Below are 25,520 nucleotides of genomic sequence, written 5' to 3'. Positions count from 1 at the left end.
TCTGCTCAGCAGAGAGCCTGCTTCCTCCCCTGTCTCTCTGCTACTTGTGATCTCTCTCTCTGTGTCAAATAAATAAATAAAATATTTTTTAAAAAAAAACACCCTTTCATTTCAATTTATTTCAGGGCAGATCTAGTAGCAACAAACTAACTCTCAGCTTTTGCTTATCTGGGTGTATTTTAATTCTAATTGTTGGAGGACACTTTTGCTAATTATAGAATTCCTGGTTGTATTTTTTTTTCTTTCAGCACTTTGAAAATTTCAACCTGCTACCTTCTGGCCTCCAGGGTTTCTGATGGGGAATCTGCCCAGTCTCTTACTGGAGAAACCTTTATATAACAAGTAGCTTCTCTCCCAGCTTTCAAGATTGTCTCTTTTTGGCTTTTTTTTAAAAGATTTTATTTATTTATTTGACAGAGAGAAATCACAAGTAGATGGAGAGGCAGGCAGAGAGAGAGAGGAAGGGAAGCAGGCTCCCTGCTGAGCAGAAAGCCCGATGCGGGACTCGATCCCAGGACCCTGAGATCATGACCTGAGCTGAAGGCAGCGGCCTAACCCACTGAGCCACCCAGGCGCCCCTCTCTTTTTGGCTTTTACCAGTTTGATTACAGTATGTATTTGTGTGGATCTTTTGGGGTAAATTCTGTTGAAGTTCAGTGAGCTTCTGTGATTTTTAGATTTATGTCTTTCGTAAAATTTAGGAAGTCTCTGGCCAATATTTCTTCAAATGTAATTTTGTAACAGCTCTCTCTGTCTCTTCTTCGGGGACTCTAACAATATGGATGTGGTGCAGGATCATCTTCCATAGGTCCCTTATGTTCTGTTCACTCTTCAGTCTCCTTTCCCTTCTGTTCCTCAGACTCAATAATTTCAGTTACCTTCTTCAAGTTCACTGATTGTGTCTTCTGTCTCCTCACATCTGTTCTGAACTGCTTGAATGAATTTTTCATCTCAGTAGTTGTATTTTTCAGCTCTGGAATTTCTGTTTGGTTCTTCTTTATATTTTCTACATTTCTGGTGATATTTTCATTCTGTTCATGCATCATTTTCCAGTCTCTCTCCATATCTTCTCAAGCTCCTTGAGCATTTTAAGACTATTTAAGTCTTTGTCTGGTATGTCTACCACCTGGGCTTCCTTGGGGATATTTTTTCCTTTGAATGAGCCATACTTTTCTGTTTCTTTATACTTTATGATTTTTTGTTGTTGTCAAAAACAGACATTTGAATCTTATAATGTAGTAACTCTGGAAATCATATTTCCCCTCCCCTCCCCAGGGCTTGCTAGCAGTATTTGTTCTTGTAAGGTAACTCTATGCTGGGGATCTGCCTGAGGTGCAAACTTAGGGTTCATCTCAGAGCTCTTCTGAGTTTGCATTTTTCCCTGGGCTCATGCAATGAAGTTCCCCTACATTATGTATGGTTGCTTACAAATCTCCTAATCCCTAAATGTCTGGCTTCCAAAAGGGGGGAAAGTGGGAGAAAACCCAGAGGCTGTCCCTTTAAATCTCCTGGGAGCTGTTCAGCCAATGAGGGTCAAACCAATGGTGGTCTGCTTCTGTGTCTGCACTTCTGTGATCAGAGGTAGTAATATGCAACCAGAATATAGAACCCCGATATTTAGAGGACAAGGTCCTTCTTATGCATTCCCCAATAACAACACTGGGTGATCACTTTATTTACAAAATTTCATCAAATCTTCAAAAATGCCCTTTGGAGCCAGTACTATTAACATCCCTATTTTGAAAATGAGGAAACCAGTTCCCAAAGAGAAAGCCATTTGATCAGAATTCCATTGCAGGAAGAGACTTCACTGCAGTTCTTTAAATGTCTGAGAAAGAGAAAAAAACCAGCCTCGGATAACTGGGAGATGACCCGACACTAATAACAGTGTTGGTGTTCCTAGAAGCTAGCCTAGAACTTACATCTAGATCATGTTATGTTGTCAAACATAAACAATTCCACAGCACAACAACATCACACAAAGCTTCTCTGTGACTATTGTGAACCAAGAAAAGATGAGGTCAATCTATAATCATGCCTGAAAAGACAAGACAAGAACATGGTCCAAGCCACAAAATACCAAACGTTCTCCTCTCCCAAGTCACATGACTACTGTCTTAGCTTCACCACATTCTTCTCAGCTTCTAGATAACATAGAATTACTCTCACCAAACAAGCATTCTCTTCTACATCTCTCCTGTATACAAAGCCCTGATTTTGTTTGTCTTCAATGATTTCTGTAGTCAGAGAAGGTCACACCTCCCCAGTCCTAGAGACACAATCTGATTGTTAAGCCAATCATGGAAATTCTATTTTCTCTTGGAGATTGATGTGGGTCTGTACACGGGACCTAATCCTGGCCAATGAGACTTTAGGAGATCTGATGGGATAATTTTGGAAATGATCTCAACTTTATGATATAAAAGAACACTCCTCGTAGTAAACATCAACTGCAGTAATCATTACCGATTTCCTTTTGCCAAAGGTTTCCTGGGCGTGTAGAATTCTGTTTCCTTTGTTGGGTTGGTAGATTGGTTTAGTGCCCTGTAATTGTTTCTGGCCAATGGTTTGTGAGCAAGTGACAACTGTCATTTAAGGTCAGAGCATTTAATGTAGATACGAAATCCTACAGATCTCTCTTTCTTCCTCCTCTGGCATGAAACTAGAAATGTTTGAGATGACTTTGCTCCATTATCCTGGTTCCCTGAGTGATTATAATGCCAACCCACCATGAACAAGGAGCTTGAGTGAGAAATAAACATTTGTTTTTGCAAGTCATTGAGATTTGGGGTAAGTTTGCTATAGAAGCAAATAGACTACCTTGAATGATACAGAAATCAGTGTCCCAAGTGACATGCTGCTGTAACCAAAAATAAAAATGCATGGCATTGGCTTTGACACAGAGCAAAGGGAACAGGAAAATGTCTTTGAAAGCAGCAGGATGAAGACTGTTGCCTGAGATACTTTTAAACGCAAAATAATATACTTCATGAACTTGCAGCTTTGAGGGAAACAGTTGGAATACAGAATAGGAGTGAAAATTCACTAAAATTGGCCAAAAATTGGGAAGGCCTTTGAGAGACAAAATCCAGTGAGCACTCAGATTCTGCCAAGGATAAAATCAAGGGTACAGCCTGAATTAAATAATTATTAACCACTGTTAAAATCTCTGAATGAATTAAGATACTCCTGGAAAATCCTTAAGATACTCCCAGGTAGGCAAAAGGGCTCAGTGAGAGAGAGATGTAGAATATGGCTGTCCACAGATGCCTGATACAGTGTTTCTGCAATGACAGAGAAAGAGAGAGGGAGAGAGATGGGGAACATCTTTTTTTTTTTTTTTTAAGATTTTATTTATTTGAGAGAGAGAGCATGAAAGGGGCAAGGGGCAGAGGGAGAAGCTGGCTCCCCGATGAGCAGAGGGCCTGATGTGGGACTTGATCCTGGGACTCCAGGATCATGACCTGAGTGGAAGGCAGTCACTTAACCAACTGAGCCACCCAGGTGCCCGATGGGGAACATCTTGAGCCAAACTACGGATGTGGGTTTTTGCAATGGAGTTGGCTGGAGGCTTTTAAGAATCCTTAGATCCCAAACTTTGGAAGGCAGGAAGAAGGCCAAAACCACTGCTCATGAGGGGAGAAGGACACCTCTCTCAATGCCACCTCAGATGCCGCCAAGGTCAGTAAAGGAAAAAGAGAGATTTCTCTGGAGATGGGATACATGAGCACAGGGACCAAAGACTTAGAAAACACCTCCATCCCACCTCCATGAGCTGATCTGGTGCTATGCTAATGAAGCAGTCCTCCCCAGTTATGAGATAGGAGGACCTGGCTGTATTTCCTCAGTGGATTTTAGAGATGGTACAGACCAGTGATTTCTGTTTCTCCAGAAAGTGAGGCAGGACCAGGTTTCATTCCACTCAGGGCTGCAGCCCGAGTTCTGTGGGTGACTTCATAATGCCCAGGGTGGTTCCCAGCATCCTTTTGTAGCAGGCTACCATGTTGGCTCCCCTGTGGCTGCTTAGCCTTTCTGTCCCCAGTCTGTGGGCAGAGATATTAATCAGATGTTCCTATAAGAGTCTCTGCCAGCAGGCCCTAGTCTCAGGCAATGATGTTGTCCTGCAATGTGACTACCCCAAGGCACTCTGGTACTTCTCTCCCATTCTGGGGGAAGATCCCTTCCTGCTCTCCTCTGTGCCGAACATAAAGAAACTTCCTGGGGGCAGCCTTCAACTGACCAACCCTCAGCCCTCGCAGACAGGCCTCTATCACTGCCAGGACAGTGACAATGCCCTTGTGGTAGAGTACGAGATTGACTTCCAAGATGTCAGCACCCTGCACATCACCCACAAAGGCCTGGGCCAGAAGCCCCTGCAGAATGAGACCCTGAGTCTGGGTGGTCGTGTGCTCGTCTTCACCCACTGGGAGCCCTGGCAGGACTGTAACCGCTGCGGGGAGCCCGGGGAGCGGAAGCGGCTGGGCTACTGCTACATCGAGGAGCCCCAGGAAAAAGCCATGCCGTGCTGGCTCTACCTGAGAGGGGAGAAGACCCACTCCAGCCGTCTGCGGACTGAACTGCAGGTGGAAGCCTGTCTTGCACCCTGCGACCATGTCAAGGAAACCAACCAGCCATACTTCATCTTTGACATTTACCCATTGGGCAAGTTGACCAACAACATGTGGCTTACCTGCCCCTTGGCCTCCATCTACAGGTGATGGGACCAGGGCATCAGCCCTGCCTTTGACCCTCGCCTAGGCTCTGTCTCCTGTGCCCCCTGGGGCAGGGGTTCGCCTTCCAAAGGAAACGCAGGCTCTGTCTCCCAGCCCATAAGCATTCATGGTCAATCTGTCCAGGAAGGGGTCTCTTCACTGGCTTGTCCAGAGGTTCATTCAGTAGGAACTGCTTGTGTCTATTCCGAGCCGGACCGTGGGCAGGTGGTGCTGGGGACACAGCGGGGACTGGAAAGGTTGAGCCTCTGCCCTCCTAGGCACCTGATATTCAGGAGTGACCAAATGTAAAACCTTGGCTTTGGCCATCCATGTCAACATCATCACTAGTGTTGTTTCTGTGTCCTCACTGGACTCTGACAGATACAATTTGTCTGTCCGTCCTTGCACTGATGTCACAGCATTTTTATTACTATACCTTTATAAAAAGTCATATCTGGTAGTATAGATTTTCCAGCTTTGTTCTTCAGGATTGTCTTGATTATTCTTGGCCTTTTGTATAAATATTCTGGAATCAGCTTGTAGTTTCCATCCCCCCCAAATCCTATTTTTTAATAAATTGGAACTTTGTTGACTCTAAAGCTAAATTTGGGTAGAATCAATATATTACAATATGAAGATTTCTAATCGACGAACATCATAAATATTCCCATTATGTAAGCTTTGTTTAATTTCTCCCAGTAATGTACAGTTATTAATATAGAGATCGTATGTATATTTTATAATATATATTCCTGAGTAATTGATTTTTCATGTTATTACAAATTGTGTCTTTCTTATGGCTATTTTGCATGGTTTATAAGTTGGTACATGAAATAAAATAATCCAAGGTTATAAACAGTGTTTTGACTATTGACAAAATTTTAATATACCTGATATTAAAATCCAATTCAAGTCATAGACATATAAATACCACACACACATAATATATATTATAAATAGTATTATAATAAAATATGTTATTATATTATATGTTATATATTATATTATGTTGTACACCTGAAACTAATATAATGATATATTATATTAGTAATTTGACATTTTGACTTTAACAGTCAACATAATTCAACAAAATGACTTTAACATTTCAACTAATGGAAATATGGCATTATATACATTTCAGGTGTTCAATGTAATGATTCAAGATTTCTATACAATGTGAAATAATCACCACAATAAGTCTAATTACCATCTATCACTGTACAAAATTACAAAAAATTTTTTCTTGTCGTAAGAACTTTTAAGATTTACTCTTTTAAAAGCTTTCAAATATGCAACAAAATACTATTGACCTTTGTCGGCATATTGTGCATTACATCTCCATTTATTTATTTTATAACTGGAAGTTTGTACCCCTTGACTCCCTTCACCCACTCCACCCACCCCTCAACCTTCCTCCCCTCTGCCAACCAACCATTTGTTCTTCATATCTATTTTGTTTGTTCATTTGCTTAGTTTTTTATCTTATTTTTATTTTTTTAAAAGATTTTATTCATTTATTTGACAGAGAGAGAGATCACAAGTAGGCAGAGAGGCAGGCAGAGGAAGTGGGGGGGGGAAGCAGGCTCCCTGCTGAGCAGAGACACCACCCCCCCAATGCGGGGCTCCATCCCAGGGCCCTGAGATCATGACCTGAACCGAAGGCAGAGGCTTAGCCCACTGAGCCACCCAGGTGCCCATTGCTTAGTTTTTTAAATTCCATGTATCAGTGGAATCATATGGTACTGGTCTTTCTGTCTGATTTATTTCACCTGGCATAATTCCCTTGAGGTCCACCCATAGTGTGGAAAATGGCAAGATTTCATTCTTTTTTAATGGCTGATAGTAGTCTGCTGTGCATATACACTATGTCTTCTTTATCCATTCATCCACTAATGGATCTTTAGGTTGTTTCTGTATCTTGGCCATTGTAAATAAAACTGCAGTGAACGTAAGGATACATATATCTTTTCAAATTAGTGTTTTCATTTCCTTCAGATAAGTTCCCAGGGTGGAACTGCTGGTTCACATGGTAGCTCTATTTTTAATTTTTTTGATGAATCTTCATACTGTTTTCCATTGTGGCTGCACCAGTTTGCATTCCTACCAATAGTTCACAAGGGTCGCTTTCTCTGCACATTCTCACTACCATGTACCTCTTCTTATCTTTTAAATAATAACCATTCTAACAGGTGTAATGTGATATCTCATTGTGGGTTGGATTTGAATTTCCCTGATGATGAGTGATGTTGAGGCTTTGCCTGCTCATGTGCCTGTTGGCCATATGTATGTCTTCTTTTGATAAAGGTCTATTCAGATGCTCTGTCCAGTTTTAAATTGGGTTATTTGGGGTTTTTTTATTTGGGTTTTGGGGTTTTTTTGTTTGGGTTTTTGGGTTTTGGGGTTTTTATTGTTGTTTTTGTTTGTTTTTGCTATTGTTATTGAGTTGCATAAGTTCTTTATATATTTTGGATATTAACCCCTTATTGGAAAAATATTTTTCAAATATTCCATAGGTTGCCTTTTCATCTTGTTGATGGTTTTCTTTGCTGTATAGAGCATTTTAGCTTAATGTAGTCCCACTTGTTTATTTTTACTTTTGTTGCCTTTTGCTTTTGGAGTCAAATCCAAAGATTTGTTGCCAAGACCAATGTCAAAGAACTAAATGCCTATATTTTCTTCCAGGAGTTTTATGGTTTCAGGTCCTATACTTGGGTCTTTAATCCATTTGAGTTAATTTTTGTGTATCATGTAACATAGAGGTCTAGCTTCCTTCTTTTGCATGTAGTTGTCCAGTTTTTCCCAACAATATTTATTAAAGAGACTGTTCTTTCTTCATTTTCTATTCCTTTTTAAAGTTTTTTTTTATTTTGATGAAGTCCAATTTATCAGCCCCCCCCTTTTTTTTAAGACTTCATTTATTTATTTGACAGAAAGAGAGAGCACAAGCAGGGGGAGCTGTAGGCAGAGGGAGAGGGAGAAGCAGACTCCTCACTGAGCAAGAAGCCCAATGCAGGGATGGATCTCAGGACACTGGGACCATGATCTGAACCGAAAGCAAATGTCTAACTGACTGAAACACTCAGGCACCCCTCCTTATTATATATTCTTGATCCTTTGTCATAAATTGATTAACCATATACATGTTAGTTTATTTCTGGGCTCTCTGTTCTATTCTGGTGATCTATGTGTCTATTTTTGCCAATACCGCACTATTTTGATTACAATAGCAGTATAGTTTGAAATCAGGGAGTGTGATGCCTCCAGGTTTGTTCCTTCTCAAGATTGCTTTGGTTATTGGGGCGCCTGGGTGGCTCAGTGGGTTGAAACCTCTGCCTTCAGCTCAGGTCATGATTCCAGGGTTCTGGGCGATCGAGCCCCACACTGGGCTCTCTGCTCAGCAGGGAGCCTGCTTCCCTTCCTCTCTCTCTGCCTGCCTCTCTGCCTACTTGTGATCTCTGTCTATCAAATAAATAAATAAATTTTTTAAAAATGCTTTGGTTATTTGGGGCCTTAAGGGTTCCACACAAATTTTAGAATTATTTGTTCTATTTCTGTAAAAATGCCATTGGAATTTTGATAGGGATTGCCTTGAATCTATAGATTGCTTTGGGTAATATGGACATTTTAAGAATATTAATTCTTCTAAGCCATGAGCATAGAATATCTTTCTGTTTTTTGGTGTCTCCTTCAATTTCTTTCATCGGTGACTTATAGTTTTCAGTGTACAAGTTTTTCATCTCCTAGGTTAAATTTATTCCTAGATATTTTCTTTTTGATGCACATATAAGTAGGGTCATCTTCTTAATTTCTCCAATAATAGTTAATGTATAGAAAGGCAACTGATTCTTGTACCTTGATTTCGTACCTGACAACTTTACTGGATTTGTTTATTTTAACAGTTTTTTGGTGGAATACTTAGGATTTTGTATATATAAAACCATATTATCCACAAACCATGATAGTTTTACCTCTTCCTTTCCAAGTTGGATGTCTTCTTTCTTTTTCTTGTCTAATTGCTTTGTCTAGGATTTCCAGTCCTATGTTGAATAAAAGTGGGGAGAGTGGGCATCTTTGTCTTTTTCCTGATCTTAGAGGAAAAGCTTTCAGCTTTTCACCATTGAGTATAATGTTAACTGTAGGTGTCTCATATATGGTCTTTGTTATGTTGAGGTACATTCCCTATATTCACATTTTGAGAATTTTTACCACAAATGGATGTTGAATTTTGTCAAATGCTTTTTCTGTATCTACTGAGATAATCATATGACTTTTATCCTTCATTTTGTTAATGTGGTTTATTGCGTTGGTTGATTTGTGAATGTTGAATCATCTTTGCATCCCTAGAATAGATCTCACTCTATGATGGTTTATGATCCTTTTAATGTATTGTTGAATTTCTTGAGGATTTTTGCATCAGATTTGCATCAGATTATTCATCAGATTATCCTGTAATTAATTTTCCCTTTCTTTCCTTTCCTTTTCTTTCCTTTCTCATTTCCTTTCCTTTCCTTTCCTTTCCTTCCTTCTTCCCTTCCCTCTCTCCTCCTCCTTCCTCCTCTTCCTCCCCCTTCCCCTCCCTCCCCTCATTCTTCTTCTAAAAATAAGTTTGGAAGCATTCCTTCCTCTTGAAATATTTGTGAGAGTTTGAGAAGAATAAGTATTAAATCTTCTTTGAATGTTTGGTGGAATTCACCAGCAAAACTGTCTGGTCCTGGACTTTTGGTTTTTTTTTTTTTTTTGGAGGTTTTAGGTTACTGATTCAATCTCCATACTAGTAACCAGTCTTCTAGGATTTTCTGTTTCTTTACAATCCAGTCTTGGGAGATTTTATATTTCTAGAAATTTATCTGCTTCCTCTTGGTTTTCCAATTTGTTGGCATATAATTGTACACAGTAGTCTCTCATGATCCTTTATATATAAACTTTATAGATTTATTCATTTATTTTAAAGAGAGAGAATGTGTACAAGTGGGACAAGCAGAGGGAGAGGGGCAGAGAATCTCCAGCAGACTCCACACGGGATGTGGAGCCCCATGTGGGGCTCATTCTCACAATCCTGAGATGATTACCTGAGCCAAAACCAAGAGTCAGACACTTAACTGACTATACCACCCAGGCATCCCATGATCCTTTATATTTTTGTGGTTTCAGTTGTAACTTCTCCTTTTACATTTCTGGTTTATTTATTTGAGTGCTTTCACTTTTTTAGTGAGTCTAGCTTAAGGTCTGTCAATTTTGGTTTATCTTTTCAAAGAATCAGCTCTTAGTTATGTTGTCCTTTCAACTGTCTTTTTAGTTTCCATTTCATTTCTTTGCTGCCCTGAACTTTATTATTTCCTTCCTTCTACTAACTTTGGGTTTAATTTGGTCTTTTTCAGTACAGTTAGATTGCTTACTTGAGATTTTTCATTTTTTCTTGAGGTAGACTTGTATAATTTGTGCACTTCCATCCTAGAACTGCTTTTTCTATATCCCATAGATTTTGGTATGTTGTAGTCCCATTTTCTTTTGTCCCAAGGTGTTTTTGATTTTTCCTTTCATTTCTTCATTGATGCACTAATTCTTCAGTACCATGTTGTTTAATCTTTACATATTTGTGATTTTTTCCCAGTTCTCTTCTTATAATTGATCTCTAGCTTCCTACTAGCATAGTTGGAAAAGGTGCCTGATATGATTTCAGTCCTCTAATTTATTGAGACTTGCTTTATGGCCTAACATTTAATCTATCCTAGAGAATGTTCCATGTGCACTTAAGAAGAATGTGTACTCTACTGCTTTGGATGGAATGTTCTGTTATATATCTATCAAGTCCATCTTGTCAATGTGTCGTTTAATGTTGATATTTCCTTATTGATTTTCTGTCTGGATCATCAATCCATTGATGTAAGTAGCATATTAAAGTCCCCTACTGTTGTTTTACTGTCAGTTTCTCCCTGCTAATATTTGCTTTATATATTTAGGTGATCCTGTATTGAGTGCATTAATATTTACAGATGTTATATCTTGTTGTATTGAACTCTTTATCATTACGCAATGTCCATCTTTCTCTTTTATTGCAGTCTTTTAAAAAATATTTTATTTATTTATTTGAGAGAGAGAACACAAACATGGAGGGGAGGGCAGAGGGAGAGGGAGAACCAGACTCCCTGCTGATCAGGGAGCCCGACACAGGGCTTAATCCAGGACCTTGGGATCATGACCTGAGCTGAAGACAGATGCTTATCCAGCTGAGCCACCCAGGTGTCGTAATCTTTATTTTAAAATCTATTTTGTCTGACATAAGTATAGTTACCAACCTTTTGTTTGTTTGTTTTCTTTCATTTGCATGAAACATCTTTTTTATCCCCTCACTTTTAGTTTGTGTGTAACTTTACATCTGAAGTGAGTCTCTTGTAAGTAGCATATAAATGGGTCTGGATTTTCTTCTTCTTTTTAATCCATGAAGCCCCTCTATGTCTTTTTTGTTGTTGTTGTTTTAGAGACAGAGAGAGAGAGAGAGCAGGGGAGGGCAGAAGGAGAGGGAGAGAGAATCGTAAGCAGGCTCCACACTCAGTGCAGAACCCAGCACAGGGTTTGATCTCACAACCCTGAATCATGATCTGAGCTGAAATCAAGAGTCCGATGCTTAACTGACTGAGCCACTCAAGTACCCCCTACAACTTTCAACTGGAGAATTTAGTCCACTTAATGATTTAAAGTTATTATTGATAGATATATACTTATTCTCATTTTGTTAATTGTTTCTGGCTGTTTTTTTAACATTTTAAAAATAATTTTTTGGATGATCAAGGCTCTTGATTTTCATTAACAGATATTATATGGGTAAAAAAGTAAAAGATTATTTCAGTGTGAAGATAAAACATAATAAATTAGATGATGACATGCAGCACCTGGGTGTGCTCAGTCGGTTAAGCATTGACCCTGAGATCATGACCTGAGTCTAAGTGTCCAATGCTTAACCGTCTGGCTGTTTTGTAGTTCCTCTCTGTTCCTTGCTCTCTTCCTGTGTTGTTTGATGACTTTCTTTAGTGTTATGATTAGAATCCTTTCTCATCTTTTGTGTTTTTGCTTTGTGATTACCATGAGCTTCACATATAATGGCATATATATATATATATATATATATATATATTTTACGGTGATAGCAAGCTAAGTTGAAAACATTAAAAATTTTTTTTTAAGATTTATTTATTTAGGGACGCCTGGGTGGCTCAGTGGGTTAAAGCTCAGGTCATGATCCCATGGTCCTGGGATTGAGCCCCGCATCAGGCTCTCTGCTCAGTGGGGAGCCTGCTTCCCTTCCTCTCTCTCTGCCTGCCTCTGCCTACTTGTGATCTCTGTCAAGTAAATAAATAAAATCTTTAAAAAAAAGATTTATTTATTTGAGAAAGAGAAAGCATATACAGGGAGAGAGAGAGAGGCATACTCCCTGCTGAGCAGGGAGACTGATGCAGGACTTGATCCCAGGACACTGGGATCATGACCTGAGCCAAATGGAGATGCTTAACCAACTGAGCCACCCAGTTGAGCACATTCTAGAATTCTGTATTTTTACTTCCATTTTATGTTTTTGATATCACATTCTACATTTTTTTTATTTTTGTGTGTCCCTTAACTAATTATTATGAGTCTAGTAATTTTTGCTAATTTTACTTTTAACCTTCATACTAACTTTGTGATTAATCCACTGTGTTTTTATATATATCTTTACCAGTGAGATTTTTACTATCATTTGTTTCTTGTTACTAATTAGTGCCCTTTCTTTCCAGCATAAGGACTTTTTTAAAAACATTTCTCATAAGGCTGGTTTAGAGGCAACAAACTTCTTTAACTTCTGCTTTTCTGGAAAACTCTTTTTTTCTCTCCTTCAGTTCTAAATGATAACATTCCCAGGTAGAGTATTCTTGGTTGGAAGTTTTTTCATTTCAGCATTTTGAATATATTACACCACTCTCTTCTGTCCTGCAATATTTCTGCTAAAAAATATGCTGATAGTCTTATTGGGGGGGTCCCCTTGTATGTACACAAGTTGTTTTTTCTCACTGCTTTTAAGATTCTCTCTTTAACTTTTGAAATTTTTGTTATAAATGTGTCTTCATATGGATCTCTTTGAGGTTGTCTTTTTTTGGAACTTTCTGGGATTCCTGGATCTGGTTGTATGTTTAAGGAAGTTTTCAGCCATTATTTTCTTCAAATAAGTTTTCTTCTCTCTTCTCTCTCTCTTCTCCTTCTGAGTCTCCTATAATGTGAATGTTATTCTGTTTGATATTATCTTATAGGTCCCTTAAACTATCTTTACTTTTCAAAATTCTTTTATTCTTTTTGCTGCTCTGTCTGTGTGAGTTCCCCTGCCCTGTCTTCCAAATCACTGACTCTTTCTTCTGTTTTATCTAATCTGCTGTTGAATCTTTCTAACCTGCTAGTATATTTTCAGCTCAGTTATTGTTTACAGTTCTGTGGCTTCTGTTTGGTACTTTCTTAGATTTTATTTATTATTAATTTTTGGTTGAAGTTCTCACTGTGTTCACCCATTCTTCTGAGTATCTTTATGCCGTTACTCTGAACACTTACTCTATCAGTTATATTAATTATCTCCATTTTCTTTTTCTTTCCTGAAGTTTTATCTTGTTCCTTCATTTGGAACAGTCTCTTCTGTTTCCACATCTTGCTCACCTATCTGTGTTTGTATCTAAGTATTAGGTGAAAGTCTTGAAAAAATGACATTGTGTAGGAGATGAACCTTTACCATTCAACCCTGTCCTAGTTCTTGGTTTTCTCTCATACCTTTGTGATTTTCCAAGCAATCTGCCTTATTCTCAGTATGTCCCAGTTGTTGAGGGTGTGCCAAGACCTGTCAGAGTGTCAAAGGGAGGAATCTCAGTCAGTGCCTAGTTTCTGGCTGATTGGAAGATGGACCTTCTGGCAATAGCTTTTAAATTAGGCAAATTTATATCATCCTATGGGGCTGCAATTGTAAATCCTGCTGACCTCTAGACTAGGTGTTCTACAGGTGTCCCTTGTGTGAGAGTAGTGAAAATTGGGGCTCCGGGTGAGTATATAATCTCCTTTCCTAGAGGTAACAGTGAACTGTAATGAGACCAAGGGAGAGCACATAGTTGGTGTCACTTGACCTACATTCCCTGAAAACCCTTCATAGCTTCTATATGGGCAGACTAGAAGTCTGAGGAAAGACTAGAAGCCTGGCCCTCAGGCTAAAACTCTAGGATGAGTAAATAGGTCTTTTTCACAGGAAGACTGCATTGTGTTTCAGTCTGCTGTCTGTGAAGTGCCCTGAAGATAGTAGCCTGCCAAGAACTGTCTCTCCCAATTGTTTCAGTCCCCGGAGACCCAGAAAAACACACACACACACACACACACACGCACACGCACACCCTAACCAGCCACCAGGACTAGGCAATCAAGGGGAATCCTTTGTGTCAACTGTGTGTAGCTGCTAGCTTTCATGAGGCAGGCGGAGTGCAGAGGGCGGGGAGCACCCATCAGCTCAGGCAGGGTTGCAGAGTGCCTATTACCTTTGGAGGAGCAGCTAGAGAGAAAAATTGTATCTTTTAAATTTCATCTTCTAATTGTTTGTTGTTGGTCTAAAAAATTTATTTGGCATTTTTTTAAAAAAGATTTTGTCAGAGAGAGAGTGCACAAGCAGGGGAAGCAGGAGGCAGATGAAGAAGCAGTCTCCCTGCTGAGCAAGGAGCCCAATGCAGGACTCCATCCCAGGACCCTGGGATCATGACCTAAGCTGAAGGCAGAAGCTTAACCAACTGAGCCACCCAGGCATCCCTATACTCGGTATTTGTATATGACTTTGTATCAAATTGTTTTGCTAAATTCACTTATCTCCAGTAAAATGCTGAGTGGATAACCTTATGGGAGACATGCTATGCTGTCCTTAATATTTTACTAGTAAATATAATACTGCTTTAGGTTTTTAGTAGAAAAACTATCAGATTAATAAAATTCCCTTTTATTTCTAGTTTTCCAAAAGTTTTGACCCATGAATGAGTGTTGAATTTTATCAAATGCATTTTCTGCATCTACTGAGATGATAATACGATTTTTCTCCTTTATTATGTTAATACGGTGAATCACATTTATTGTATTCATATTAAACCCAACCCCGCCTTCCTGGGATAAACCCAATGTGATCATATTTATTCTTTTTGTTTATCATTGGAGGAAATTTGCTAATATTTTGTTTAGGATATTGTGCCCTTGTTCATGAAAGAGATTGGCCTGATATTTTCCTTAGTTGTAATAACCTTATATGGTTTTGGTATTAAGGTGATGCAGGCCTCACAGAAGTTTGGAAGTGTTTCATCTTTTTATATTTCTGGAAAGATTTTGAAATATTGATGCCATTTCTTAATTGTTAAGAAATTTTTGGAAGAATTCAGTGGTAAAGTTTTTTGGCATTATACAGTATTTTGTATATAGATTTTAAATTACAGATTCAATTTCTTTCATCGTAAATATGGAACAGTTCAGGTTTTTTTCTTGTGCCAGTGCTATTAAGCTTTTCAATAAATGTATCCATTTTTTAAAAAAGATTTTATTTACCTCTTCAAGACAGAGAGAAAGAGAGAGAGAGCAAGAATGAGCACAAGCAGGATGAAGGGCAGAGGGAGAAGCAGACTCCCCACTGAGCAGGGAGCCCGATGTAGGACTGGATCCCTAGACATGGGATCATGACCCAGACCAAGGTAGAAACTCAACCAACTGATCCACCCAGGCACCCATGAATTTTTATAAGTTTTGGTCAAAAGTTGTTTTCAATATCATCTGATTATCTTTTTGTGCCTGTAAGATATATAGTAGTAACTCTTTTTTCATTGCTAGTATTTGTTGTTTAGGCCTTCTTCCTGCTTTTTTCCTTGATTCATCTTGCTAGGGCTTTATCAGTCTCATTCCTCTTTTAAAGAACCAGCTTTTCATTTATTAGTTTTGTTTATTATAGTTTTGTCTTCTCTCTAATTGATTACTGGTATTTGAGATACTTGCTTAGATCTCTAGTTTTTATCCTTTCCCTCCCCCATCAAAATATGTATTTAGGCTGGAAATTTCCCCCCTAAGTAAAACTTACTTGCATCCTACAAGTTTTGATGTTAAATATCTTCTGTCAGTTAAAAATACTTATATTTCAATTGCGGTTTCTCTTTTGATCCATTAGTTATTTAAACATTTCACTGTGTAAGTATCAAATATCTAGTGATGCTCTTGTTATCTTATTGTCATTTGTGTCTAACTTAATTCTGCTGACCTAGAATGTGATTCTCTTCCTTTAACATTTATTGAGATTTGTTTTATGACCTAGAACCTGGTTATTTTTGGCAAATATTTCATATGAATATGAAAAGAAAGCATGCTCTGAAGTTGAGCACAGTGTTCTATATATATAAGGTCAAATTTATATCATATAGCTCAAATCTTCTATAACTTTACTAAATTTTTTTGACTGTTACATTGTGGATTTCTTTATTTTAAAATTTAGTTACTATAAGGTTTTGCTTTATATATTTTTAGGTTCACACAAACTTAAGATCATTATAACTTCCTATTGGAGTAAACCATCTTATAAAATGTTTCCTGTAATCTCTATTAATACTTTCAGCCTTTGTATCTACTTTCTGTTACCAGTATAGCTACTACACCAGTTTTCTTTTATTTAGTGTTTGAATGCTATTTTCCCATGTCTTTACTTTCAACTTTTATCTTTTACTTAAGATGAATCTCTTAAAAAGTATGTATTTAGATTTTTGTTTTGGTATTCAGTCTGAATATCTTTGCCTTTTATTTTTTCTAAGGATTTTATTTATTTATTTGATAGAGACATAGTGAGAAAGGGAATACAAGCAAAGGGAGTGGGAGAGGGAGAAGCAGCAGGGTCCCCACTGAGCAGAGAGCCTGAGGTGGGGCTCGATCCCAGGACCCTGGGATCATGACCTGAGCTGAAGGCATATGCTTAATGACTGAGTCACCCAGGCGCCCCTAAAATCTTTGCCTTTTAATTGGAGTATTTAGTTCATTTACATTTAATGTAACTACTGATACAGTTGGGTTTAAGCTTATCACTGTCCTCTCTTGAGGACCCATTTTGAGTTTATTTTCGGGATGGTGTAAGAAAGTTGTCCAGTTTCATTATTTTTTAAGTTTTTTATTTATTTGACAGAGAGAGAGAGAGAGAGAGTGCATAAGCAGGGCGAGTGGCAGGCAGAAGAAGAATCAGACTCCCTGCATGTCCAGTTTCATTCTTTTGCATGTAACTGACTAGTTTTCCCAATACCATTTTTGAAGAATCTGTCTTTTCCCTATTGGCTACTTTTCCCTGCTTTGTTGAAGATTAATTGATCATATAATTGTGGGTTTATTTTGGGGTTTTCTTTTCTGCTCACCATGATCAAATGGGATTTGTTCCTCAGATGAAAGAGTAGTCCAATAGCTGCAAATCGAAATACATGATATATCGCATTAATTAGAGAAAGAATAAAAACCATATGATCATTTCAGTAGATGCAGAAAAAAGCGTTTGACAACATCCAACATCCATTCATGATAAAAAACCCTCAACAAAGGCCATATATGAAAAACCCATGGTGAACATCATATTCTGTAGGGAAAAATTGAGAGCTTTCCCCTAAGGTCAGAAACAAGACAAGGATGTCCATTCTCACTACTTTTATTCAACATAGTACTGGATTCACCAAGTATATTTTTTCACCAGATATTTTTTAATTATCCCATCTCCCTCTCTATTAGCTTATTAGATATGCATTCTTTTTATTTTCTCTAGAGATTACAAAATCAATCCTCACTCATTAGAATATAATATGAATTTGTACTTGCACCATTTCCTAGGCAATGTAGACCTTATAACTCTTTAGCTCCCTTTATTCCCCTTCTATCTGTTGTGCTCTTGATCAAGTATTTTTATTTTAAATATATTTTAAACCCCACAAGACATTATTTTAAAACACTATAGATATTCATTTAATTTTACCCACATATTTACTCTTTGGTAGTTTTCATTCCTGCATTACCTTGCTCCCATTTTCCTGCTGCCTGGAGAATTCTCTTTAGTACTACTTTTAGTGTGCTCTGCTGTGGTAAATCCTCTCAGTTTTTGTCTGAAAATACCTTTATTTTTTGCCTCTGTCTTTTTTTTTAATTTTTTATTTTTATAAACATATATTTTTATCCCCAGGAATACAGGTCTGTGAATCGCCAGGTTTACACACTTCACAGTACTCACCATAGCACATACCCTCCCCAATGTCCATAACCCCACCCCCCTCTCCCGACCCCCCGACCCCCAGCAACCCTCAGTTTGTTTTGTGAGATTAAGAGTCACTTATGGTTTGTCTCCCTCCCAATCCCATCTTGTTTCATTTATTCTTCTCCTACCCCCTTAACCCCCCATGTTGCATCTCCACTTCCTCATATCAGGGAGATCATATGATAGTTGTCTTTCTCCGATTGACTTATTTCGCTAAGCATGATACCCTCTAGTTCCATCCACGTCGTCACAAATGGCAAGATTTCATTTCTTTTGATTTTGCCTCTGTCTTTAAAGGATATTTTCACTGTGGCATATAGACGTTTACATATAGAATTCTAGCTTGGCAATCATTTCCTTTTAGTGCTTTGAAAGTGTCATTCCAGGGATGCCTGGGTGGCTCAGTTGGTTAAGCAGCTGCCTTTGGCTCAGGTCATGATCCCAGCGTCCTGGGGTCGAGTTCCACATCAGGCTCCTTCCTTGCTCAGCGGGGAGCCTGCTTCTCCCTCTGCCTCTGCCTGCCATTCTCTCTGCCTGTGCTCACTCTCTCTGACAAATAAATAAAATCTTTAAAAAAAAGAAAGTGTCATTCCATTGTCTTCTAGCTTCCATAACTTATTTGAATATTGCTTTATTTATTTTTTAAGATTTACTTATTTGTTTTAGAGAGAGAGAGAGAAAGAGAAAGAGAGAGCACTTGAGGGGAGGGGCTGAGGGAGAGGGAGAGAAGCAGACTCTCTGCAGAGTGCAGAGTCTGGTGTGGGGCTCAATCCTATGACCCTGGGATCATGACCTGAGCTAAAACCAAGAACTAGACACCTAACAGACTGAGCCACCCAGGCACCCCTTTTTTTTAAAAAAAAAAGTCAATGTAGGATCATGATCTCAGGTCTTGATTTCAGGGTGATAAGTTCAAGCTCTGCATTGGGCTCCATGCTGGGTGTGGAGTCTACTTAATAATCATAATGATGATGATAATAATAATAATTTTTAAAAGTCAGTGTAGGGTCTTATGATTGTTACTTTGAAAACATGTATCTTTTTCCTCTCTGGCCATTTTTATTATTTCCTCTTTGGTTTGTAGCAGCATTTTCCTATAAAATGCCTAGTTATGGCTTCATTTATATTTATCCTGCACAGGTTTTGAAGGCCATCTTGAATTTGTTGCTTAATGTCTTTCATCAGTTTGGGAAAGTTTTCATTCTGTATCTTAAAATATTACTGATGTTCCTGTCTCTCCTTTGCTTCTAAGTCTCCATTTACATGAATGGTAGAACTCTTCACCATGTCTTATATGTCTCTTTCACTCTTTTCTATATTATCTTTTCTTTTTTTGCATGCTTCAGTATAGATATTTTTCTGTGCGCCCATCTTTCTTTTCCTTGATCCTCTTTTCTGTTGTGTCTAATAGCTTGCTCCCCTTTCTAGTGAATTCTCAATTTCAGAAATTTTATTTTTTAGTTCTAGTATTTCCATTTGATTCTTCTATATAGGTTCAAAATCCTCATCTTAATTAATCATATTAATCACAGTTACCCTAGAGTCTGTAGTTGTTGTTAGCAAGAGTATTAGTATTATATTAACTTCTCAATTGTAGCAGTAAGCAGAAACCTTACCCACGCTATTTAAAGAATAGCAGGGAATCTGGATTCTCACACGCAATCTCTTGGATTTTACATGTTGGTCACTGATTTAAATATTCTAAAAACATCCTAGAGAGACCAGTGAAAACATTTATCCAGGCTGGACCCAGCCAATTTGTTTCTTCTCACCTAGAAGATATGAAAATCGGAAGTGGGATATTGTACAGGGTCCCCATAGCCCGTTTACCTGTTTAGAAAAGAGTCCTGGATGGAGGGGAGAGAGGGAGGGAGGCAGATGGAGGGGAGGCATCAGAAGTATAGATGTTAATATGTTTCAGGTAGAGGGACTTTATAAGGTCCTGGGAAGCAGACAAACACTCCAGATGGGTTTAATAGATATGAGGACAGAGGGGATGTGTGGCCCACTCCTGGGGTGAAGGTGGCAGCAAAAGGCCATAGAAGAAGTTCCAGAGCCTAAGCATAGAGCTTATCCCAAACGCAGCCTGTAGAGGTCCCCACATGGGACAGGGACAAGACTAAGAGAGCCCCCAGCCACAGGAGCCAGGGAGAGAGGGAGGCAGGATGTCTTAGCAAAGACCTAAGTGAACCTCTGGCCTCACCCCTTGTCCACTACCCCTTAGTCACTCTGACTTCTATGCCCTTGAAATATGGCAGCCATATCAGGGGTTTGGGAATCTTCTTCTTGGGATTATTCTTCCTTCAAATATCCACATTGCCCTTTATCTCACTTTATTCAAGTGTTTATAAAACTTCACCCCTCCCATGAGTGCTCAGACAGGCCTGATCCCACTCCCTAAAATAGCTCACACCCACACACCAACCCTTCATTTCCCATCCCCATTCCTTGCTCTCTTCTGGTCTTTAGCAATTAGTGGGCAATCATTATTCAAGGACCCATACCTGTGAATTTACTCACTCACTAAAATTCACTGGTAGCCCCCAGATCAACACCCACAGTGGTTTTGTAGTCATGCGCAGACATGCACAGGGCTCTGAAAACATTGAGCCCCCTCGGTGCACACTCCCAGCGGAGATCCAACACCACGACACTGCCTTCTAGTTCCAGTTCTCCTACGATTAAAAGCATCCTTTTCATGGCCTGTTTAGCACCACTTTTTGTTGTTGCTGCATTTTTGTACTTTTTGTGATTCTGCTATTTAAAATGGCTCCCAGGCAGAGCTGAAGGCTGGCCAGTATTCCTAAGCACAAGATGGCTTCGACGTGTCTTGTGAAGAAAACAGGTGTCTCAGATAAGCTTTATTCAGCCATGAGTTAATGGTGCTGTGGGTTACAAGTTCAATGTTAACGAATTAACAAGAGAGGTCTTTAAAGAAAATATGCATAAAATAAGCCTGTGTATTGAGAGGTTGACAAAAATGTAATGACCAAAGGCTGGTAGGACCTTAAACCTGCATTAATTCTGAGAACAATGTTTCAGTATTTGCTAATTCAGCAACTTTATAGAACAGTTATAACTGCCATGAATAAGGATAATCTACTGTATCTGATCTTATGTATTATATATTTGCTTATCATCTATCTCTAGAGGGTAAGTCTGAAGGAGGAAGAGGCTTTGTCCAACCAGCTCAGAGCTGCGATTAGAATAAGGGCCAGCGACAGGCCTTCAGTAAAAATTTGTGAAATGAGTCAGTGATGGTGGGGCAAGCCCACACAATCATTAATTTCAGGGCCGAGAAGGAGTTTAGGAAAGGATTTGGGAAGGAGACACCTGAGAAAAATATTTATTTGTTTAAAATGAATTGAATCAGGCAGCTATCTGTGGAAAGAGTCTGGGACCAGTGTGTTCCAAGGTCCTGAGGCAGGTGGAGTCTTTTGCTTGGTAACCAGAGAGGAATTATTCACCTCTCCATGCTTACCACTCAGAATTGGGCCCAGAACATAGTCGGTGTTTGGGGGAAATGCATCCAATGTTCACATGTGATATTTGAATGCCAAACCAGGGGATGGTAGAGAAAACCCTGAAGAGACAAATTAAGTTTCTTCCTATCCCAGCAGAGTAGAGGACTTAGAAGAGAGATGAAAAAGCATTGTCACACTGTCACCAATCAAATGGGGATTGTGACCTCACATACCCATGCGGTGCACCCCAGGACACCTCCCCCTCGCTGAGGCTTGGGTTTCAGGGGTGACTTAACAGTGGCCAGGGGAGTGCCCTGCCCGCTGGCCCCAGTCCCAGTCCATCATGCTCGCCACCCCATGGCTGCTTCTCAGTCTCGCCATCCCTGCGCTGGACTTCCACATGACCTTCAGCTGTCCCAACGAGAACCAATGCCAGAAAGCCCTCCTCTCTGACAACGACATCTTTCTGCCCTGCAACTCTTCTGGGGCACAGTGGTACTTCTTCTTCCTGCAAGACAAGGCCAGCTGGTCCAACAAAGTCTCTAGAGTTTCCAACATAGAGATCATACCCGGGACCGGCATTCTCATCCGAGACCCGGCGCCCTCCCAGACGGGCTTCTACCACTGCCAGGACACGAACGGCATCCAAGTGGTGCAGTATGAGATTGACTTCCAAGATGCCAGCACCTTGCACATCACCCACAGAGGTCTGGGCCAGAAGCCCCTGCAGAATGAGACCTTGAGTCTGGGTGGCACGGAACTCATCTTCACCCACTGGGAGCCCTGGCAGGACTGTAACCGCTGTGGGGAGCCCGGGGAGCGGAAACGGCTGGGTTACTGCTACATCAAGGAGCCTCTACAGGAGCCCATGCCATGCTGGCTCTATCTGGGGAATCTGAAGATGTGGTCCAGCCGCATGCGGCCAGAGATGCAGGTGGAGGCCTGCCAGGTCCCATGCAAAATATCCACGGTGGATTTCATCACCTTCGACAACTACGAGATCAGGGAGGATTTGGGGTCCGTGTGGCTCACCTGCCCCCGGGGATCTATCTACAGGTGACTCTAAGGGGGGGCATTTAAGAGAGGGGCCAACTAAAGCCCAGAAGGGCCCAGTCCTTGTTCAAGGGGAGCTGTGTTGACCCTAAATCCTACACACTTGACTGTAGGGATCCCCCCACCCTCTGTCCCTATGGGCCTGTGACAGCCCCTCCCTTGGGGGGAGCCCAAGCAAATTCTTGGGGCTTCTGCAGCCACCTGCTCTGTCAAATATGGTCCCACTCCCTCCCTCTGGTGTTCTTTTCCTTATTCCCGCTGTGATGGCACTTCTTTTCTTTCCCACACTCTCTTGTCTCCCTTCCTCCTCTTTTTCTCCTCCTTTAAGTGTAAAAGTAGCACGTAGTCTCTGCAAAGACCCCACAGTTCGGGAAAGGGCACCCGCCCCTGCTTTCTAGCCTGGGACACCCGCTCCGTGTCATTTGGCAGACAAGAAGTTCCCGAGTGCCGATTGTTGGGAACCCCAGAGAAGAACGGAGAAACGTGGGGCGCCTGGGCAGCTCGTTCAGTCAAGCATCCAACTCTTCATCTCAGCCCAGGTCTTGATCTCAGGGTCATGAGTTCAAGCCTCACATTGGGCTCCATGCTGGGTGTGGAGCCCACTTTATATTTTTTTAAAGATCTTTTTATTTATTCATTTTGGGGAGAGAGAGCTCAAGCAGGGGGAGCAGCAGAGGAAGAGGGAGAAGCAGGCTGCCTGCTGAACAAGGAGACTGATGTGGGACTCGATCCCAGGACCTGGAGATTGTGACTAAACCAAAAGCAGATATCTAACCCTCTGAGCCACCCAGGCAGCCCAGGTGTAGTCTACTTTAAAAAAAAAAAAAAGAAAGAAAGAAAAAAGAATCAAGAGAGGTCACTGAGATTTCAAGGGCTGCCACGTCTCTAGGGTGCTGGGTAGAGTGGCATTCCATGTGACGTTTATGTCTTGGACTCTAGATTCAGCCAGGTCTGGTCTCCATACTTCCCAGCTGTGTGCTTTTGAGCCTGTGGCTTCTCTCTGGGCCTCAGGCTCCCTGTCTGTTGAATGGGGGTTGGATGAGTTTCCTTGGGCTTTCCACTGGGTGGCTTAAAACACCTGAAATGTATTCTCTCACAGTTTTGGAGGCCAGAAGTCCAAAGTCGAAGCGTCCCCAGGGCCCCATGCCCTCTGAGATGCTGTGTGAAACCCGTCCTTGCTTCCTCCTCGCTTCTGGGAGTGGTGGACAATCCTGGGCCTTCCTTAGCTTGTAACCATGACCCTGAACTGCCTGTCACCACTTGGCCTTTTCCCTGTGTGTTTGTGTCTGTGTCTCCTCCTTTTCTTTAAAGGACACAGGTCCTATTGGATTTAGAGCCTGGGGACTCTTCCGTCAGACCCCATCTTAACTGATCACATCTGCAACAACCTGATTGCCAAATAAGGTCCCATTCTGAGGTTTAGAACACACACTTGGTAAGGACACTCCCCAGGTCAGTCCGGAAATCTTGTGGGACCCTGGCCTTATGGGGTCATTGTGATGTCTATAAAGGTACTTACAACAGTGTCTGAGGAAAGTTCCACACTCTCAGAGGTGTTAGCTTTTCCTCGTAGGATTACTGGCCTCGTCAATATTGTCGATTGAGTGCTCCTCTTCCCCAGCCACGATGGCTGTGATATGGGCCTGATCTATGTGTTCACTGACATGGTGCCACTGAGGGCTTATAAGCCAAACACTGTTCTTGGTACCGGGGATCAGAGGAGACCAAAACTGGGAAAGATTCCTGCCCTCATGGAGCCATGAACAATCGCATAAATAAACATACAGTGTTCTAGGTGGCGGTGGTTAAGGGCCAAGAAGGGAGATGGGCGTGGAGGAGAGGATCAGTTTAAAAACAGAGGGCAGGGAAGTCATCTGAGAAGTTGCCGAGACTGAAAGGAGGTGAGGGAGCCCTGGGTGCTGAGGGAGATCACTCCTGGTGGAGGGAGGGGCAAAGGCCCTGAGACAGGATGGGGCCCAGCCTGCTGGAAGTCCACCTGGGAGGCCAGTGCAGCTGAGGCAGAGAGAGACAGAGAGGGAGAGCAGAGAAAATGAGGCCAGGCAGGGAGAGCAGGGGTGGGGCGTGGGGGCAATCACGTAGGCAAGTGTTCTGGCTCATTCCTTCAAACAGTCCTGTGAAACAGGTAAAATCTTTACATCCCCAGTTTTCAGGTGGAGGCTCAAAAAGCTAGAGACCTATGAACCTGGCCCATTTAGGGCGGGGGGCGGGGAGGGTAGCGGGGGGCATAGGGCTCTGAGCTCCCTGCCAGCCCGGCCCTGCTTTCCCCCAGCACTCCTGGAGGGGGTGCCCTGTTGGCTGTTCCCGTCTCCACATCCTGTCCTGACCTCTGTCCCCCATTCAGCCCCCGGCTGCTGCAGCTCACTTTGTCCTCCTTTGCAGGCCCATCCTCTGGGAAGTCAACGACATCCCCCTGACCTGGCAGGGCCAGCTCTCCAACCAGGTCCTGAGCAGCATTCTGGAACCCACCAACGGTGGCAGGCAGCTTCAGGTCTTCCAGCCGGCCATTTACAAGTGCTTCGTGAAGCAGGAGCTCATGGCTCGCTTCAACCCCAGGCCCTTTCCGGATGTGCCGGAGACCCTCCAGCAAGAGGAAGCTGGACCACAGCTGGAGTCAAGGGAGGCCCGGAAGGGGAAGGCCAGGTCCGTCCTCAAGGGACTCAAGCTAATGCTGCTGGTAGGCATCTTTCTGGGCCTGCTCGGCCTGCTGCTCAAGCTCTGCCACCCTTCCCAGCACAAAAGAAGTGACCAGGTGCTGCTGGTAAAATAAAGCGAGCCCCCGGGGCCCAGGACAGCTGGTCTCCCGCGTCCTCATCCTCTGAACAGTCCTTCCCACGGCAGCTGGGCCTGGGCAGGGGCACAAGACAGACCCACAGCTACAGCCCAGGCCTCATCTTCCCTGTCCCGGGTCCTGCTCCGCTAACTCATTAGCAATCTCCGTCCCACAGATGGGGAAGCCGAGGTAAAACTACTGTCCAGAGACTG

General features: G+C 41.4%; 2 protein-coding genes across 3 annotated transcripts in view; both read left to right on the top strand.

Annotated features, from left to right (window-relative positions):
* The window catches only part of LOC122911546 (protein FAM187B-like), a 31,916-nt gene extending 6,611 nt beyond the window's left edge, over positions 1 to 25,305 (top strand). Inside the window, exons 1-2 of one of the 2 annotated variants that reach the window (XM_044256320.1) lie at positions 21,808 to 22,520; positions 24,918 to 25,305. In XM_044256320.1, the coding sequence (XP_044112255.1) occupies positions 21,808 to 22,520; positions 24,918 to 25,305 (1,101 nt within the window). Of the gene's footprint in view, positions 1 to 21,807; positions 22,521 to 24,917 lie in introns of those variants that run through there. The other variant, XR_006385487.1, reaches the window with a different exon arrangement.
* Positions 4,002 to 4,718, top strand: LOC122911547 (protein FAM187B-like). Its single transcript, XM_044256322.1, has one exon. It carries the CDS (start codon positions 4,002 to 4,004, stop codon positions 4,716 to 4,718), a length of 717 nt encoding a protein of 238 aa, XP_044112257.1.
* Positions 25,306 to 25,520: the final 215 nt, after the last annotated feature.

Source organism: Neovison vison, chromosome 7 (assembly GCF_020171115.1).
Source record: "Neovison vison isolate M4711 chromosome 7, ASM_NN_V1, whole genome shotgun sequence".
Taxonomy (NCBI): Eukaryota; Metazoa; Chordata; class Mammalia; order Carnivora; family Mustelidae; genus Neogale; species Neogale vison.
This window is presented reverse-complemented; position numbering and strand designations above follow the sequence as displayed.

Excerpts from the sequence above, each read along its gene's own strand:
- LOC122911547 (XM_044256322.1), top strand. The coding sequence starts at position 4,002 with ATGTTGGCTCCCCTGTGGCTGCTTAGCCTTTCTGTCCCCAGTCTGTGG.